Here is a 21,721-nt window from a genome sequence, read left to right on the forward strand (position 1 = left end):
ACAAGCTACTCGTAGAATCAAGTTACGTTGAATTATGTTATCGAACTTGGTGAGTGCTGTTATTTGCGATTTCGCTTTAAATAGGTAAGCATGTAAAATACCTTTCGGCAATCACGTTACCCACATGATGTAACGTCATTAAAAGTAACCAGTTATCTTAACCTTAAAGTTAAAGTAGGTACATCGCAGTGAAAGTCGTCTTAAGTCACCTTCAATCATTACGTGATATTTTCCTTATAAAAGCGCTACTTACTGCTTTTACCAAATATGTCCCGGTGTTTAACTATAACTGACGTTGTTATGGAAATTAAGCTTAATTTGCTATACTCCGCGAAAAGCAGGAGAATCTTTATTTTGTAATTTAAAATAACTGCAATCCTTATACTCCACACCAAACAGATCTTCGGCAATGTACACTCTTTGCACGTTTCGCCCCGAAGCATCCTCAGGAGATGTTGACTTTATATGAATAATTGTTAAGTGATAATTGTTAAGTCGAGTATAGCAAATTAAGTTTAATTTTCATAATATATCATGGATTTCCGCAAAGTAACGCCTGCTTCTATCCAATATAACTGATGTTGTCCTTTTTTTTGGCGTAGAGAAAAATCTTTATGGTTAGCTTCGTCTTTTGGACAGGACAGGGGTTACGTTGGACTTCCAAACCTCTTAGGAGAGATATATCCGAACTAAAACTATCACGGAATGCCCCTCTAGTTGGCTATTCGAGAGACCGGGGTCCTTTTGAATCCTTCTTGAACTTCAATCATTTGTTGACGACCTCCCAGGCGCAAACTGAGCGCTGTGGTTTATAAGGGAGATATTTAAAATTTTCTCGGGTCCGATTCTCTTGGGAGACTTCGGCCATGGCTAGTTAACACCCTACCAACATAGCCGTGACGCCGATAAACCGATGAAGAGACTAACTCAAGTAAAGAATATAGTATCAAACGCAGATACCGTTCCGACTCGGTCCAAGTTTGAAAAAAGAAAAGGAAAATCTTGTCGGAAATGGGCAACTAATATAGGCTACGACGTTAATGTAAAATAATAACACGTCATGCATATGTTTTAAAACGTTACAATTCCGAAGAGAAACTTCTCCATTACACTCTCACGAGTATACATTAGCGGGTATATTCGCCCGCAGTAACTGTTACAATTAAAGGAAATAGACGGAAAACAGATGCCATTGGAACAGGTTGCAGCAGACGGTGCGGCGACGGCAGACACATTTCTCGGTCCATCGGCAACCACAGACGAACGAGCCAATAGAGACATGCTGTCCCGTATATCAACTTGTATCTGAGAGACGGTCACTTTTTAAATTTTCTATATCCATACTAATATTATAAATAGGTAACGTTTGTGAGTTTGTGACGTTGTAAGGGGTAATCTCTGGATGTACACACCGATTTTTAAAAGCGTTTCACCAATAGAAAGCTACGTTATTGTGGAGTGACGTAGGCTATATATTAACCTGAAAACTGAAAAGAACTTTTCGTTTGAGTCGGATTTACAAACTTGGTCGGATAAAAAACGGTAGATTGAAATCGTTTCTTACAAACGCTGCCTTAACGATATATGATGGAGTGCTATAGCAAAATTGTTTAGCTTGATAATGCCTACAAAAAAGTTTACGATAGGATTATACGTATAGCTATTATATTACAGCTAAAGATATTAGTTATCGAGGCATTACCACCGATTTAACCGGTAACGGTTTTAAAGTTTCTTTGTGGATCAATCGCAATGTGATGATATGATGTTAAATTATTTCATTCAAATTTAACATGATCCGATAAACTTTAATTTAACAGAAAATATATCGGTAATAATATTGAAATAACTTTCTCCTGTAAAACTTATGTTTTACCGCTTACACATAGTCGCCGGTAATGGTTTATTATTTTTTATTGATTACTCACCGCTTCGCGTTGATACTAACTTGAATGTTGCCATCTGCAACTCAATAAGCACAGAATTAGGAACATACAGAACCCTCATTCAGTAATTATTACATGCAGTGCATATGTCCAAATGCAGTGAAAACACCCCATCGCATGTCTCACTTCACAACTGCGGAAAATACCGCTAAATAATAATAATAATAATAAATATACAACGACAATACACACATCGCCATCTAGTCCCAAAGCAAGCGTAGCTTGTGTTATGGGTACTAAGATAACTGATGAATATTTTTTATGAATAATATACATAAATACTTATATTATATAGATAAACACCCAGGCACTGAAAAACATTCATGTTCATCACACAAATATTGTCCAGTCCAGGAATCGAAACCACGGCCTTGGACTCATTATGCAGGGTCGTTGCCCACTGCGCCAATCGGTCGCGGTTTATGCATGCCTAATCAATCTCAGAGCAGGAGCTGTCGGCAGTCTACATGGAGAGAGTTCGAGAAACACTACTGAAGTGGAGTGTATATTGATGCTTCAATATTAGTCGTGTACAGGGTTCGCCGTATCGCTAGATCGCGCCAATATTATAGGGATCAGAAAAGACATAAGTCGTATGGGCATTCCAAATCTGATGGAAATGATCATGTTCATGTTCATTTTTACCATGAGAGAGTCCATGGGATATCAACTACGATGTTAGTTGATGGTAAGCTATAGACTGGTTGACGACGCGTTGGAAAGAAGACGTTACTTTGCAGAAATCCATGATATATTGAAAATTAAGCTTAATTTGCTATTATCCGCGAAAAGCAGGAGAATCTGTATGGTGTAATTTATAAAACAATTATTCAATGTAAAATCAACATCTCCGGTCAGGATTGAAGAAATTATAAATTACACCATACAGATTCTCCTGCTTTTCGCGGAGTATAGCAAATTAAGCTTAATTTTCAATGACGACGCGTTATCCACTCGTAAACTCGGGGCTGACCGTCTATTGGAGGACTGTTTGAGGTTGAATTGTAAGTTGGTGTTGAAACTGTGAGTCGATAAATTAGCGAAAACTTTAATTAGTTGCGCACTCTGCATCGAGCTACCCTGTGCAAGGCTACTAACCGTGTTTGAACTATTTATCCGGGAATTCAGGCTGAGGCTTCGACGTCGCTCGAAGTACGAGTTACGCGCTGCCGGAACCCGCCCTGGTGGATAATGAATGCGTGCTCGGATCGGACGACAAAGCGCCCCATCACAGGCATCTATTCATCAAAATTTTAACATCTCTATTGTTACTTAACGTATGAATAAACGTATTGCAATTTATGAAACTGTCACATGGGTGGTATTTGATACGAGTTATATAAATGGTTATGTATAAACATGTATAGACCGTATGCTTTTAATAGTATATACGGGTACCACTTGCAGTATTTTAATATCTACTAACTTCTTATAATCTTGTTAGATTACTAGCTATTATATAGATTAGATATATATAGATTATCAGCTAGCTTAAACGTAGTGGCGACAGACAAAAGGTCTTAAATTAGATTCCCAGGTTGGACCAAAATAAATCGTTATGTACTTATTGAGTAGTACTTCTTATTTGGGTCAGAAATACTCAGTATTAGCCTAACCAGTGATGGAATAGCTATCCGCGTTCAGCGTGGTGGGTTTGAGCTTTGAATCCTTTTATCTTAAAACAGAGGTAGCCTGTGGTGGATATCAAGGGATTTTGTCATTCTGAAAAGCTCGGGAAAATGTCAGTTAATACTTACCCAAAATCCACCAAAAGACAAAGTAAAACCTTTCTTTATTAAAATACTAATAGTATAAATGCCAATTTTTACGTATCTGACTTGAAAAACCTATTTCAACCCCTAAGGGGGGTAATTTCTAAAAACCGTTTCCTAGCTGCCATCTACGCCCTATAAGGAACCTACCCTTCACATTTCAAGTTTTTAAGCTTTAAATTTCCTGAGATTTCCCTTTAGTGGGTTTATAGATAGGGTTGTAAACACTTATAATGTTTTAATAAGTTTTTATTAGAAATAAATATGCTTCTTTCTATTAAATAATATATTTACTTTTAATATTTTTTATGAAATATACTTATGCCTTCATTTCGTAATTCCGTTACGTGTTGTATTACTGCCGTATTTAGTATTTTACTCACCGTTTAAACCTTCCCTAGACCTCCACGAATATTTCACTGCCTAAATAAGCCATTTCAGTTTAGCAGTTGTCGAGTTTTAGTAAAACGGACAGCAATTACGTTATATATATATATATATATATATATATATATAGATTAGAGTAAGCTCATGTAGACAAACATGCGCACATATTTTGTCGTTTATTTCTCGCAATTTCTCGTAATCTTACGTAAAATCAAAACTAAATCTACCACTTCTAGAGTTCCAAACGCGTCCTGCCCTAACCAAAAGTCTACAACAAACTGAGCCTCAAGTATGCTTATTTGTTCGGGTGTCACTTTAACTCGCATTCTCATCATAATCATCTTTTCAGACTAGGGACGTATACAAGTATTCGTATTACGACAACTTGAAAATCGAATGATCGTTGAACTTTTAAGTTTTTCAGTGATTTCAAGGAAATGTCTAGAATTTAATTAATCCTCCTGTCAAGGAGTATGTGGACGCCGGGGTCCGCGTACAAATATATAGTACCAAACTCGCTCATCGGGCAGGAGGACGCCGGGGGGCAGGCCGTCCCAGACGATTATAAACCACATTTTCTTTATGATAGAGTTTACTTTTGTTTGAACAAAAATATAAAATAATGCTTGTTTGAATCTGTGTAAGCGTGCCACCGAGACCGTGCGTGGAGCTCTTTTGTTGATCGTTTTTATCCCGGTAAGGACAGTGTTTTGTGTAATAACTAGGTTAGTTTATGTTCTTCATACAGCAACAAGAAAGCTATTTTATCAATTGGATTTGTAAATTTCATTGTATTTTTAAGTTGTGTAAGTTTTATAAGGCGATTGCCAGAGTCGCAGGTTCAAATCCTGTCGTTTTAAATTTATAAAAATTGTGTAAAGGTGGAAATAATAATTAATCTGTGTACAGAGTGATGAACGCTGGGGAACAGTTACGGCCACAGTCCCATGGTGATAGTGCGGCGATAGCGCGGTAATCAGTTACGCGGTATTGTTGTGATCTGGCGCATGTAGTCGACTCCACTCTACTCCGCGCCCATGGGAGTTTCCCACCCTGCTTATCTTGCACGCGATATGTGGAAACTGGGTGAAAGACGTGGAATTTAGCCATGCTTCCGTAAGCCGGGCCCTAAAACCTCAATAAAAGCTTAAAAACGCGTTTCGTTAGAGCAACGTTAGGTCGTTACTTATGAAGTTTGTAGAATAGCGATAGCCTAGTGGTGTGAGGTACGGCCTTCCTTTCAGAGGGACCGAGATTGTCTCCCAGAAAGAACCTCTATCTTTTATTTATTTAATAATTTAACTCTTTATTTGTGCACCACTATGAAGTTAGGAAAATAAAATAACAATAGAAATACAAAGACAGAAGTAGAATACTACTACGCTAGAAGGTGACTCGTAATCTGATGATTAGGTACCCCAACTTTGTTTTCTAAGTTCCTTAAATATTAACATTGGTAATGTAAAATTTCTATTTCAAATTCAAATTCAAAATTTCTTTATTCATGTAGGCCTATCACAGGCACTTATGAAGCTTTCTGTTTAAATTTTATTATTATAAATATACATATCTTTTAATAAAATTGAGTTATCGTACATACTAACCAGTGCATGCTGTGACTACCTATAAGTGAAATTATGTGTCATTAGTACCCTAAGGCTAGCTTTATTCATAACTATATATTTATTATTATTATATACTACCTATATAATAATAACAAATATATAGTAAATAACCTAATAAAAATAAATAAATACAAAAGGCGGCCTTATCGCTTAGTAGCGATCTCTGCCAGGCAACCTTTGGATTAGGACAACATAAGCAAGAGCGGACAGGTTGTGAAAAATTATTATAAACTTACATTCAAATATCTAACTTTTCTGAGTTTTTGAATTAAAAGCAATTAAAATAACACTAGCTTTCTCTGGTTGGCTTCTCGGTGTCTCGGAGACACCGATTAGAGATATGGGTTCAATATAACTGCCATACCCCTAACAGGTTAGCCCGTTACCATCTCAGATTGCATCATTACTCACCAGCAGGTTAGATTGCAGTCGAGGGCTAACTTGTAGTGTAATAAAAAAAAGGGTTTAACGGTGGAAAACTTCGCCAGGAAACATGCATGGCTGAGAGTTCACTATAAAGTTCTAAAAGGAATGTGTAGTCCACCAATCCGCATTTGTCCAGCGTGGTGGACTACGGGCTAATCCCGTCTCTCTCTGTAGGGGGCCCGTGCCCTGAAGTGAATGAATACACTTTTATTGTACACCAAAGAAAAAACTTAGTTACAGAGATATAAATACGAGTACATATCAAGAGAGTACAATTTGGTGGCCTTATCGCTACATAGCGATTTCTTCCAAGCAACCAATGGCGTAAAAGGAAAAAAACATAGAAAAGAGGTAGGTGGTGCAATAAATAAGATTTGAAATTATACAAATATATAAATAAAATATATATATAACCGGTGATGGCCATAATGATGATGATGATAAAGATATTTTCATGATGATGTTGCAGTCTTAGACGATAGTGAACTAGCCTGTTAAAGGTGTGGCAGTTATATTTAAGCCATTTCCCTTAGCGTCTTTGCTGAATCGTAGTGGAACGCTAAATCGCTTGCCGGCATTGAAAGTAGCGTGCCACCAGACGACCCAAGTTTGTTTCAGTACTTTGTAATCCCCGAAACTCTTTGGTTCTGGTGTTTGAAATGCACTTATGTATAAATATCTTTTAGTTTTGCATAAAATTATATGTATTTTTATATGGGCCTTGTTGCCTGATGCACGCAAATAAATAAATAATAATAATAATAATTTATTTGCTAGAACTGTGGGTCACTATAACTTGTTTTACAATATTTAAAATACACTCAATCACACACAATCTACTGTCATCGACAGTCTGCAAATCTTTTCAGATCGTCTGATCTTCGATCATCTGATTCTACGGAATAAGATTCAAACTCATTCTAAAAAAGAAAATTAAGAATGAAATAAATTGAGGAAATAATAATTATAGTCTAAGATTTCTAGTCCAATTTTAGAAATTGTCATTTAAATATTTGTTAACACTATTAAGTTTTATCGTTAAGCATTTTGATAATTACTCTCCTAAAGCGGCAAATTTTTATGGCAGTCAGACAGTTTATAATATAAAGATATACACCAAACCATACAATAAGATTATTTTTGAAAAAAGTGCCAGCCTCCTTGACACCACCCACAGTCTATTTTTTGGCCTACTCCTCCTATTTGGGTGCAGTGGAGTGAACTTTCGAAATAGGCATCACGGACAGCGACTACAATCGTGTGAAAGAAAAGCTATTTTTTATTGATGTTATTACCTCCAGGTGAATATTTCCTTAAAATACAATCCTCATCGATGTAGGATCATCACAAGCCTTAAATCGCCAAGTGAAAGTACTTCAGTATGTACTGTCTTCCCCTAGACACAGGGTCAGCACTCTTCATTCACGAGGCCATAACGTTTTATGACGATTCGAACTATTAACTTGTAGGCTCTCAGTACGAAATGGTAGACCTCGCAAACGTTGATGGTTTTCGATTATCGAGTGATTAAAAATAGAATCAGCTCAATTTTTTTATATCATACTTTTCTTGAGTTACAACTCTAACTCAAGACTATGACTCTGAAATCTATAGAGGTGGATTCTCAAGTAACTACCAACCCAAACTGCGCCAAGTACATTAACAGAGGAGTGTTTAGGGTATTAAAATTCTTAATTGTTATTTATACATTCCAAGAAGTAAATCAAATAAATTATTTTATTAAAATTAGGCCTATTTTATAAGCACTTTTGTGACTACCACCAATTTGCTGCGTAGATTTTATCAAGCAGAGCCAGTCGAGAGAATTAGTAAGTGCTCTTTTCCAATATTAACAATGTAAAAATTTACAATAATTAGTGTTTTGTGCGTGTAATAAACACCTGGTGGCTTACCTTGTTGTTAATAAATTCAATAAATATAAAATAACCTTCTATAGCTTATTGGTCCAGAAAATATGTGATCTAAATATGATTTTGGTATGTTAATTAATAAACAAAACGAGTAAAGTTTGTAAGCGTAGTATTGCTAATTAATAAACCACTATTTTACAGACTTCCGAAACCTCTGTAAAATATTTACAATTCGTTTTACTTAGATAGTGTTTCGATACTCGACAGAGGCAACTATGAGCAAGCAATTTCATACTAAGGATAGAGGCATAAACTATACGTATAAACGTCGGACATAATTCAAACAATGAAATTTTATGGAAAGCGAAATCGTGTGCGGTATAATTTTTAATTACGGGTATTGTGCCGGTGACCTAGTGGGGGGAACAAGTGGATATTCACATAGGGGACACCACTTTAGGTCAGTGGGGGACACTGATATATAGATATAGTTTTATTTATTACAAACAATTCAAAAACATTTTTATGGGAGACAAAGAGATATTTTTTTAACAATAATAATCCTTATTTTTATATTAATAAAATATTTATTTTTTGGGTACATGTATTTATGCACCACCTAACTAGTTTATGTACCTGTTTTTTATCTTCGCCATTGGTTGCCTGGAAGAAATAGCTATGAAGCGATAAGGTCGCCAAATTGTATACGTTGTTATGTTATACTTTTTTTTTTCTATGTACTTCTTGTGGTGTGCATTAAAAGTACATTCATTCATTCATTAATTGATTAAAATATTACCATTATATGATTACCTGGGATTCAAACACCTTTACGGCCTACAATACACTAGGTTACTAGCCTACCCTACCCTACCTAGCCTACCCTACCTACCCTACCCTACCTACCCTAGTAACCAAGTGTAGGTCGAGTTCGAATCCCAGACCTTATCTAAATTATGTGCTTTTTGAGCAATTAAAATGTCACCTTCTTCAACGGTAAAGGTAATCATCGTAAAGAAACCTGCACGCCTGAGATTTCCTCATAATGTTCTCAAAGGCGTGTGGAGTCCACCAATCCGCACTGGGCCAGCGTGGTGGACTACGGCCTAAACCCTTCCCATTGTGGGAAGAGACTCGTGCCATATAGTGGTAGTTTTTGTGGATATTATTTAAAATAAACACATTACATTCCGTTTCCTACCTTAAGAGCGCCATCTAGGTAGGTTTCTCAGTATTTTAAATAGATGGCGCTCTTTCGTTTCCATATAAATCGTAGTTAACTTACACGCGACCGAATAATTAAACGTAGCTGGAAAATCACACACTTGGCATTATAAATAATGGCAGTGTAAATAATTTCTAATAGAACACAGAGCGATATCATACAGTTCGTTATATATGTTTCCCATAAGGAATACCTATTTATATCGATGTTTATGATACTGAAATACGCGTCGCTCGCTGTAATTTCGGCGATTGCTTGATCGCGGATCGGTGCGGATGAGTACGTATTTAAAATGACAACAACAATATTGTGAACCATTGAATCGTGAGGAGCCTGATGTGACTCGGGCAGCGCACTGTTTGCTGCTGCCGGCGCGGTCTACGCGTTCTTGCCCTTGTCGACTACGAGTACGACTTGGAAGTCCTACGTAACCTTCGTCCTCCTCCAAGGATAGTGTAGCCATAAAGCTTTTGCCACACGCCAAAAACAAAAAAAGGGGATTGTTTTTAACTTCAGGCCATCTCCTTAATCCTCCGATTGTCACTATTTAAAAAATATGTAAAAAGAATTATAAAGAGAGCTTATCAAAAAAGCTTCTACCATTAAAAGCTAATAATACCTCTAATACGGAGCGCACAAATGTTAATGCCTCGCGAACAATGTAAATGACTGCGGATGAACGCCTTTTCATACATCAACATGATGTTATTGAGTTATAATCTACAAACCATTGGAGAATAGCCGTCTGTGCGTTTGTAACTGTTTATTTACTATGATGAAACTGACTGTTCATTTATACATTAATTAAACATTAAATAAAATTTAGTTATTAAGTTAGTTATGATATCAATCCATACCAATCCACTACAGGGCACGGGTCTCATCCCACAATGAGAAGGGTTTAAGGACGTAGTCCACCACACGGGTCCAGTTCGGATTGGTGGACTAATCTTACTTAATAATAATTATAAATTAAAGTTCTTGAAAATCAGTCTTCGGCATTGATCTACCGATTAACAGGTACATAATACATAAATAACAGCTTATAGACCTGACATTATGCTAGACGATACTACAGTGCGCCATGGAATTATTGTCGACATTACTTTTCCATATGACGATAATCTGGGGAAAGCTTAAAAGGAAAAAGTATCAAAATACGTGGACTTTTCTAACGAGATTACCGCCATGAGGAATGTTGAGTCAACAGTTATTGTTCCGATAGGTAGTATAAGATAGTGACTGAAACTCACAGAGTGTCATAGAGTGTTTGACACTCTGAGAGGTGAAAGCGGTGCCGGATGCTTCCAAGCAACCTTGTCATTAAGAAATTCATCAATTGTATAGTAACCTCGCTGTAACAAATGTGTTTTAACACATTCTTTAAACTTGTGCATTGGTTGGTCCAAAATTACCTTAGGAATCATATTATAAAAGCGTATACTCAATACCACAAATGACTTCTACACCTTTCGCAGACGATATGCAGATGTCACAGATTTATTACCATTTCTTGTAAGTTGACTGTTTATATCCACTTTTTGTTTAGATAGACTAATATGTTGTCTTCCAAATACTATATTGTTATAAATATATTGTGAGGCTACCGTAAGTATATGTATTTCTTTAAATTTTTCACGGAGGGATTCACGTGATTTATGTTTATATATTGACCGTACAGCACTTTTCTGCAATATGAATATAGTTTAAATATCAGCAGCTTTGTCCCATAATAAGATCCCGTAAGACATTGCACTATGAAAGTACGTAAAGTAAACAAGGCAGCCGAGCTTAGTTTACCTGCTAGTGTAACTATTTTTTGATTTTTTTTTTTAAATTTTAAATTTTGTTTTCGCGAAAAACTTTGATCTTCAGAAGCTTTCGCTTGGGTGTTGGATCAAGGGTAGGATACAGAGGCAGTCCTTTAAACAGCACGAAGAGGTCCCTTACTCGTACCTGGGTGGGTGATGATGAAGATTAGTGAGAACTTAATTGTTAAAGTTCTTCCAACCTCATTTAGTAGCACTCAGCACCTTTAATGTCCACGGTAAATCTACAATCCCCGATAATAGGCGAGGCCGTATTAAAAGCTAGTGATGTTCAAATGAGTCCGCTCCTGCGCCGCCGTCGGCGATCATTAAGATGTTAACGGTAGTGCGCCGGCGCACGGACGTGGAAAATTATTCTCTCAACGGCGGCGCTTCCGTGCTAGCGGCCATGTTGAATTGGCATATTGGTCACTTCTTTTGTTCGCGTCACGCATTATTGGACCGCAAGGAATGATGTGGCGGAATGTGGGACGCATTTCTGCAAGTGCTAGAGACTAAGCTTTTTTTTTTTTTAATAAATATACTGCGACAATACACACTTCGCCATCTAGCTACATCCAAAATTCAAATTTAAATTCATTTATTTCAAGTAGGCTTACTTTATAAGCACTTTTGAAACGTCAAGTATGCATGTTTGTGTGACTCTACCACCGGTTCGGAAAGCAGATTCTACCGAGAAGAGCCGGCAAGAAACTCAGTAGTTGCTCTTTTCCAACATCAACATTTACAATCATTTTGCTATCTTGCGGGAGATGAGAGCGAGGCTGGCTGCTTCCATTCTACCTTGTCATTGAGGAATTCATCAAATGTATAGTAACCTCGCTGTACTAGATGCGTTTTTACACATTTTTTTTTTTTTTTTTTTAGTAAGTTAAGTAAGCGTAGCTTGTGTTATGGATACTAATCTTAGTAGAATGATGAATAGCTTCGCTGTCATCTCCCGCAAGATTAAAAAAATATTGTAAATGTTGATGTTGGAAAAGAGCAACTACTGAGTTTCTTGCCTGTAGAATCTGCTTACCGAACCGGTGGTAGAGTCACTACCAACATACGTAGGCCAATTTAAAATACCTAAATGAATTTTGAATATGAATATTTTTTGATGTTTTTTTTTCTGACCACAGCGATCATAATATATACTTGTTCTTATAATAAATCTGTTCCGGCTATAGATAGTCTAAGCACGTGGGAGACGATACGTCTTTGTTTACGATTAATACGTTTTCCATGTGGATGATGACCTTCGGCTGGACAGCTAAACCGATCTTCATAGTTAGCACAAAGGAAAAAATCTTTCTAGCTCGCAATTACCAAATAATAATAATTTATTATTATTTTTACTTCATGTGGTGTACAAATAAAGAAAAATAATTAGCTCGGTTCTCGCGCAATTCATAAATAACATAAACTGAGGAAGGTGTGTTCAGCAAAATTACATCGTTATATTTCAAGCTGTCAACCATGCTACTAATCTAATTTTCAATTGTAAATCAGGGTGTCCATCTTCACACCCATTGTAATGCCCACGTATTATGTTAATTGTCTGTAATCGCATCTCGCTACTCCACTTCGGCGGCCCGACGCACGCATTAGCATACGCTGTGGGCTTGCAACATGAATGCAAGAAAGGGCTATTTACATTTAATTTAACTTGAAAGTCATTTCTGATTATCATCATTCTAGGATCCATAGTCATTCAGTACGTGTAATCTCCGGTACGGGGTGCGAGAGTTTTTGTTTGTGACCAATAAAGACGTCAGAATAGCGGGCTAGTTTCGACATATCACTGCGCTCGCACCGCTCGGTGTTTCGTGAAATTTTTATTCGCATCTAGACGTTGCCCGCGTTCTTATGAGGAAAAAAGATGGGAGTAAATTTTTAAGTTACGCGCGCACACCGTCACAAAAACCATCGACACGCTGAAGTTAGCTATAAGGTAGCACTTGGCACACTTATAATTGCCAAGTGTCAAGTGCACACTTTCAATTGCCAAGTGATGCTTTTGAAAAGATTTTTATCTTATTACGCTAAAGAAGTATAACTTCTAACGCGTGTACATAAGTACAACATGTTGTTTTTTATCTTTTAACGCTAAAGAAGTATAACTTCTAACGCGTGTACATAAGTACAAACATGTTGTTTTTTTTTTGAATGACACTCACAATGACACCTGATGGTAAGTGGAAAACCATCGTCTTTAAGCAGAGCAACGCTTCACACGGCAAGCAAGGAGCACGTCCTGCAAGATGCGGCCCTGTGTCCATCCATTTGAGGCGTAGATGTCCTGTGCCTTTAACTACAAAAAAAAAAAAAACTTACAGCTGTCAATAACAAACTCGCATCAATTAGGCCGGTTACATAAAATTGGATTAACTAATGAATGCTAATCGCATACAAGTAATACACGCAGTTACATAACTCTATCGTAATATGACCGTAATCGGTAACCGAACATGTGGAAAGTGATTAATTGGCTTAAAAACACTAATCACAAATCAATTGTCCACTTTTGTTAGTGTAATGCTCTTTACACAAACATTACTTCGTGGTTATATTTGACTAGCTATTAACGTGGCTTTTTCCGCGTTAAATTATTGAATGTCTGTGAGATAATATTTTTATTGTTTTTCTAAGTTTTTTTTGTTGGAATAAACAGTCAGAGGCTAACTTGTATTAGAATAAAAAAAACCAGTAATCGGTTTGTACGCGACATCGTATAAAAATCGACATCGTATCGTAAAAAACGTATTAATCGTAAAATATATGTATAGTAAGTTATAGGAAATCTGTAATGACTATTCCGTATATACTGGAACGCTGAATCGCTTAGCGACACGTCTTTGTGGGTAGGGTGGTAACTAGACTCGGCAGAAGCCTCGCACCAGAACAGCCCCGAAAAAGATATATATTACAAATTAACGTTTATAAGGTAAGCTCACCATTACGCCAGGGAGTTTTACAAAATTTCAAAGCGTGCCCGAAGGTGCAAGTCGATTGAGCAATCAATAGGTTCGGCAGTGCCACTGAGCCTGTACCCACCGCCGTATAAGGAAAGTTAGCGTGCGCAGCGCCATTTCACTGCGGACGGAGAAAATTCTCTATTGCTATGCACTTTTGCCTTCTATGCTTAGGGTTGGCACGATTTAGAAACACAATAATTTTAGAAATTTAATGATCAAATGTGGAACCCACGATACAGGTCAGATGTAAGGTACGTCGATAATCGAAATTAAAATGAAATGAAATGAAAATTTATTTGTTCATATAAAACAATAGCAGATAAGGCGGAGGACTTCTGTTAAGTTTAAAACCTATGCCAGAAGATCTCGCTCTTCCATTACAAAACATATTTTTATTTTAATTTATTTATATAATACATTTATTTATTTCTGACATGCGAGTAAAACATGCAGTGTGAGTGCGATTATGTTATGTGTACGTGCATGTATGTGTAAATGTGTGTGTGTAAGTGTGTGTATGTGTGCGATCGTGCTTGCGTGCGTGTGAATGCGTAAGGCTGATTATTACTTAAGTAATAAACCTGTTTAATAAATGTAAAATGACACTTATTTACCTAATTACATAAGAACATAACCTAAAGCACTGACAGCCCACTTTCGGGCGGCTTTAAATTGCTTAAAACGCACATAATTTTAAGCAATTCAAATATTAGTTACTTCAACGATGAAGGAAAACAACGTGAGGAAACCTGCATGCTTGAGAGTTTCCTATAATGTTCTCAAAGGCGTGTGGAGTCTAAAAATCCGCACTGGGCCAGCGTGGTGAACTATGGCCTAAGGCCTTTGAGGGAGGCCATTGTGGGAGGAGACCCGTGCCCTGTAGTTGGCCGGTAGTGGGTTGATTTGTTTGGATGATGATAGTAACATATATATGTAAAATAATATATGTATTTACGTTGACGACGGACAGACTTGACCTTTCAAAAGTGCTTATATTAGACCTACTTGAAATAAATGAATTTTGAATTTATTTGAAGTTTATTTATATAGAACTAGTTTAGTAATCGCAATACCGTGCTGAACATATTATGTTATAAATATATTACATTTATAAATTAATTTGTACAAAAGCTGTTTTGTCCCTGCAAAATCCAAGTGAAATGTACCTTATTAACTTTTACTGTAACAGTATAAATACCAAACAAATTATTATTATTTATTTATTAGCTTTCAAGGGAAACAAACAGTACTTATTTCATTGTTGTATTTTTTTTATAATGTGTATCTGCACTGATTAAATTTGCGTAAAAACAGCAAGTAGCATTTGCCTTCCGAACCGTGGAGTAGTGCTAACTTGAAATAAATGTAATTTGTTGTATTTTATGCATTTAGTAAAATTAAAGTAGCTAACTGTTACAAATGTTTTGTTCAAATTGGAGCTCAGAGACTTGTTCGGAGCAACCAGGTGACGCGTACAAAAAAAATCTTCTTAATCATTCTTCTTAATAATTGTCATTGCCATTCTAATTTATTGTTATCATTTGTTATCATTGCACCTCTCATCTCGCGGCAGGGAACAGTGCACTTCGGGCTGCCACTGGACGCGTACTCATTATCAATATCATTATATCATTTACATATCAATGTCAAGTATTATCATAGGAAATACAGTCCACTTATCAATCTCTAGCAATCTCTATCTCATCACTCCACAAAGCACTACACCCCACAAGTCTCTTGTTACTAAAATGTCTATAGTGACAACCCTAGCATAAAGTCCGGCTACACGTTAATACTGCTTATTTTCACATCCCATTCTGTTGTCCGCCGCTAATAACACTCATCAGCGCCGTTGACATTTTAAAAGCTTTCGGAAAATACGGTTTCTCCGATTTACTTGGGTGAGACAATCAGACTGTGCTCATTGTCCGATCGTGTGCAGAAGACATTGTTAATATGATTAATTGGATCACGAATTAACTGAGTAAGATATCAAGTTTTAAATGAAATCTAGCGATTTCGCGAATACGATCTCTGCTCTTTTTTCTAATCCCGGTTCGGTAATGCCTGCAGATAATCTCTGGTTCCCAGGATACCGACCCTAGACTGGAAATTTTTTGAAGAAAAATAAAAAAAGTTAAACTTCAACGAGATGCAAAAGAATTTTCTTAAAATATATGTTATTTTACATTTTTATTAGATCCTTTTCTGTAACAAAGATCACCTATTCTATATAATAAAAGATTACGACTAAATTTAAATACATAGCGGAAAAGAACAACAGATTTCTAAATGTGTCGTTTGAAGCCATATTGTTAACGATTTTTAGAACGTCAACTACACTGATTGGTAAAAGTTAACCCTCAAGTTTTTGGGACTGGAATACGATTGGATCCAAATATTTGGGATCCCGTCTCGAATCCACTAAATATATATGATAGACACAGACCATAGAGCCTCCACGATGCTCCAATGCATATGGTTCTCACGATAATAATGACAAGTTAGTGATTTTAAACGTGGCTTTTAGTGCTCTCCGAAGCACTGACGCACGATAGCCAAACTCCGAGGTAGTACATACTAAGAAGTTATTGGTATTTAAGAAAACCTCATCATCATCATAACACGGCCCAATACACTGGGACAATGAGAAGGGGTAAAAGCCGTAGTCCACTACGCTGGCCTCAAGCTAGAGAACATTATAGAACTCTCAGGCATGCAGGTTTCCTCAAGATGTATTCCTTCAACGTCGAAGCTAGTGAGATTTTTGTAATAAAAACTTACATAATTAAAAAAAATCGAACCTTACAATATCGGATGGATCTAGTGATAAGTAGTCAATCATGTCATAGATTCCTAAATGTCCATTCTATCATCTTATATTTCTATGTGATTTTTAACGTTTCTATCCATAAAATCACTCTGTGAGGTCTTAAAAGTCTTAAAGATTTATTGTAGGGAAAGTAGCTTTAATGTCGAGCGTAATGAGATATTGGAATACACTTTTAATGTATTCAAAAACTTATAACGAACGAACTCAGTTGACGTAATTTGAATGTATGGCTGGCGATATTTCATCTTATAATCTTACATACCTACAAGCGGTATATAAGTTAATATATTTCGACGATTGTATTACATAGTGGTGATAGCTCAGTGGGTAGGACTTCGATTTCACTTTCGGGGGGCCGAGTTCGAATCCCAGCACTCACCTCTAACTTTTCTAAGTTATGTGAGTTTTATACATTACAAATATCACTTTCTTCTACGGTGAAAGAAAACATCGTGAAGAAACCTGCATGCCTGAGTGCTCTCCATAATGTTCTCAAAGGTGTGTGGAGTCCACCAATTCGCACTAGGCCAGTGTGGTGGACTACGGCGGAGACTACTAAGGAGGAGACTCGTGCTCTGTAGTGGGCCGGTGATGGGTTGATATTTTATTTTATTTTATCCTTCTTTAATTGGAAAACCAACAGTTATAGATACTAAATAGTTAACAAATTGGGTGACTTAAAACTAATAACAGGTTTCCACAGATAAGTCTTATATAAAAAAGGGTACCTGATAGAACCCAGCAAAACGCAGCAAACTTTAACTAAGTATTAAGTTTACCTAGCATGCAACAGTTTATCTACTAAGTTACTAAGTTAGACTGTTCATTTTACCATAAAATAAGTCAATTTCGGGGTCATTGTAAACAGAATTAAAAAGATATGATTATCATGATGTTATACCGTTGGTTTGTTGATGGAATATAATGACAATTTTAGATATGAAGGATGTCACCTTTGCTGATTACATGCTTTTGAGCAATATACCTTCGGATTTTTACTTATATCATCTACTCTTCAACCGATTGATGCCACTGCAGGATAAAGGTATTGGTTAGGGAGTTCCAAAATTCTTGGACCGCTTACTACTAGACGTACTATGTCGGAAACTATACTTCTTCTACGAATGTCCTCATTTCTGTAGAAAAACTCCAAGCATAGCTCTCTCCATCACCTGCTGAGTGACTAAGCCTTCTAATGAGGCCCATAGTAAGCGATTACGTTTCGTTTATTTTATTTTATAACAACCAAATGAAATCTTTGAGTTGTCTCTCAATAAGTTCAAAGTTTATATAAAACGTAAGCTTACAGAAAAATCCTATTATAACATTTAGGATTATTTAAACGATAAAAAAGCTTGGGTGTGAATTGCTCTAGCTTCATAGCTTAATTTAATTTTACTGGAAGATGGTGATAACAAAAAAATAAATTTACCCGGCTAAGTTTGTTGTGGGCTCTTCTTAGACCAGGGCGCGTTTGGAACCCTCGTAGCTTTAGATTTAAGTTGGCGAACGAAGTTATCACCATCCCGTTACAATTATGTAAACAAATATGTATGAACGCTTCATAAGTGCCTGTGATAGGCCTACATTAATGAAGAAATTTTGAATTTGAATTTGAATTTTATATAAATAAATAAATATACTTCCACAATACACACATTATGTGTATGACATACACATAATGTGTGTATTTATAACATTATTATTATATATGGAGACTCAATAAAAAAAACTAACCAGCTCCTTAAAAATATTTTGGGAATTTTCATTTTTATTCAATATTTTTGGGAGACTTTGGCCGTGGCTAGTTACCACACTACCGACAAACGATTTCGCGTTCCGTAACATGATGTCGCGTATGATATCGCGTAGAAACTGATTAAGGGTATGCTTTAAATACTCACTTCCAGGTAAAACCTGCTACCATCTTAGACGGCTACACCAGAGACCGTAGCCAAGGGCTAACTTGTAGTGTAATAAAACTCCAATATAAAATAAGTTTTTAATATCTGGTGATCTGTTATTGGTATTTTAAATAGAAAGTAACATCCGATGGTAGTTAGTTATTGGAGATCATTGCAGCACGCGTTGGTTTTCTTGTTTATAGGCATTGTTGTAGACAGTGGCGTGCACTTCATACATGCACAAAAGCACTGCATACCCAAATTATTGTGTATAAACTCGTATTGGAGGGGATTTTTTCCATTTTATGCCATGTACCTGCTTTATGCATACCCTGGTCAAAAACCCTGTGCACGCCACTGGTTGTAGAATTAGGCCACTTTCATCCGGCCATACGTTTGAGTCGGGCTGGCGGCTGATTGACAGATTAATTACACCTACTTACCGCGGCCGGGGCCATCATATTAGCTGATGTTGCTTTTGTTAAAGACTTGCTGTTGTGGTGCTGTTTCACAACTTTTGACGACATCATGGCGCAGCTTGAGCGCTGTTTTAAGTGGGAAGGCCCGGGTTCGATACCCAGTAGGCAATTTGGGAATTTATAATTTCCGAATTTCCGTTGTTCTGGTCTGGCGTGAGGCTCTTTAACACCCTACCGACAAAGACGTTCCGCGATCGTTAATCGCTTTGTGCGGATTTTCGTAATTTCGAAAAGGACCGTGGTCGAAATCGGTTAGGGGATCTGTATTTTATTGTAAACACTAGCAGACCCTCGCGACTTCGTCCGCCTATGAGTTAATCGAAATGCTAGAATAGATCTGATACTAACATCATAATCATCGTGGCTAGCTTTGTACCTACTATTATTTTACTTGGTATAGTGAGTTAGTAAGTTGTCATTATTTTAGTTGATACATACATACAAACATACATACATACATATATACTCGTACATCCATCCATATGCCTTGCGACTTGTTGTTATTTGTGAAGGTTTATGTCCTTATTAATATAAGACAACGGTACTTATATACATGCTTGGTAGTATGCACTTTCAAATAAAAAAAGAATTATTAAAATCGGTTCAGATTTAACGGAGCTATGAAGTAAAATTGATAAAAATTGTCATCCCATTTCCCGGAGGAAACTTATTGTTTATCGGGATAAAAAGAATTCTTTATGTTGACCCGGAATATCAGCTACCACTTTACCAAATTTCATTTAAATCTGTTCCGTAGTTTTCACGTGATGCCCGAAGAAACAGACAGACAGACAAACAGACGGACATAAAAAAATAAATAAAAATCTGTTTTGGACTCAGTATCGATTAAAAAGCCCCCAGTAAAAATTTTCAAAATATATTAAATGTACAGAAATCTTCCAGTAACTGTTTTATTTTGAGTATAGATGTAGAACGTTTGAATTGTAACATTGAACTTTTCATTTCAGATGAGGCCGTAGTCGCGAGCATAGCATGGGCCAGGCAGGCAGCCAGTTGGGCGCAGAGCAGCGCACGCGCCGCTCCAACACCTTGCCGCACGAGCCACTGCGACACGCGCCCAAGGTACCAATATAGCACGCCAATACCAATACGTTATAGTACTTGACCGCGTGAACTACTAGAATCGAATCCCTTTTGACGGCCGATTGGCGCAGTGGGCAGCGACCCTGCTCTCTGAGTCCAAGGCCGTGGATTCGATTCCCACAGCTGGAAAATAAATTAATAAATGAATATACTACGGCAATACACACATCGCCATCTAGCCCCCAAATTAAGCGTAGTTTGTGTTATAAGTACTAAGATGATGTAATATTTTAATGAATAATATACATTAATACTTATAATAAAACATATAAACACCCAGACACTGAGAAACATTCATGTTCATCACACAAACATTTTTCCAGTTGTGGGAATCGAACCGACGGCCTGAAACAGAAAGCACATGAATTTGTTTCAGTGTCTGGGTAGTTATATATATACTATAACTATTTATCTATATTATTTATAAAAATATTCAGCAGTCATCTTAGGGTAGATGGCAATATATTATATTTATTAATTGTCGTATATTTATTTACTTCATCATCTATTTTTACGCTTTTATAATATGATTCCTAAGGTGATTTTGGACCTACCAATATATAAGTTTAAGGAATCTGTTAAAACACATGTATTACAGCTAGGTTACTATAAAATTGATGAATTTCTTAATGCAAGGTTGCTTGGAAGCATCCGGCTCCACTTTCAGCTCTCACAAGATAGAAAAATGAATGTTAAAATGTAAAATGTAAATTGTTGATGTTGGAAAAGAGCAACTGCTGACGGCTGTTTCTTGACGGCTTCTTCTCGGTAGAATCTGCTTTCCAAACCGGTGGTAGAGTCACTACAAACGGACAGACTTGACGTTTAAAAAGTGCTTTTATTGGAATCTTTGAATAGCCTATAACAGTCCACTGCTGAACTGAAAGCCTCCAAACGGGAGGGTTTGCCCATAACCCCCACGCTGGGTAAACGGGCTGGTGATCGCAGTAGATGGTAGTAGTGGCACAGAGGACGATGTTGCTCTCCATTTTATTTCCTTTAGTCGCCTCGTACGACACCCACGAGAAAAGAATGGGGGGTTACAACTGTATTCTGATCTGCCGACGTCACACGGCATAAGTAAATAAGAAGAAAACAAAGTGAACTCTTAATGTTTCAGGTCTTGCCATCACTGACAGAGTCTCCCCGGCTGCGGAGTACGGACAATGGCGCTATCTTGCATTCCGGAGGCACCATAAGCGGGAGGAGGCCTGGCTCCTTGCTACAAGAAAGCTCCAGGGTGCCACACGGACATGTCGTAAGTTGTATTTAATACTCACAATATACTCTACTTTTAGCTTTACATTATTTCTCATCATGACACCTATGTTTAATTTGCTATACTCCGCGGAAAGCCGGA

General features: G+C 36.9%; 1 protein-coding gene across 1 annotated transcript in view; it reads left to right on the top strand.

Annotated features, from left to right (window-relative positions):
* LOC120629644 (nucleolar protein dao-5-like) overlaps nucleotides 1–21,721 on the top strand; it is a 182,904-nt gene that overhangs the window by 111,835 nt on the left and 49,348 nt on the right. The window contains 2 exon segments of the mRNA XM_039898642.1: nucleotides 20,226–20,340; nucleotides 21,482–21,619. Coding sequence (XP_039754576.1) covers nucleotides 20,251–20,340; nucleotides 21,482–21,619 — 228 coding nt within the window. The 5' untranslated portion in view covers nucleotides 20,226–20,250.

The sequence above is a fragment of the Pararge aegeria genome, chromosome 2 (assembly GCF_905163445.1).
Source record: "Pararge aegeria chromosome 2, ilParAegt1.1, whole genome shotgun sequence".
NCBI classification, from domain to species: Eukaryota; Metazoa; Arthropoda; class Insecta; order Lepidoptera; family Nymphalidae; genus Pararge; species Pararge aegeria.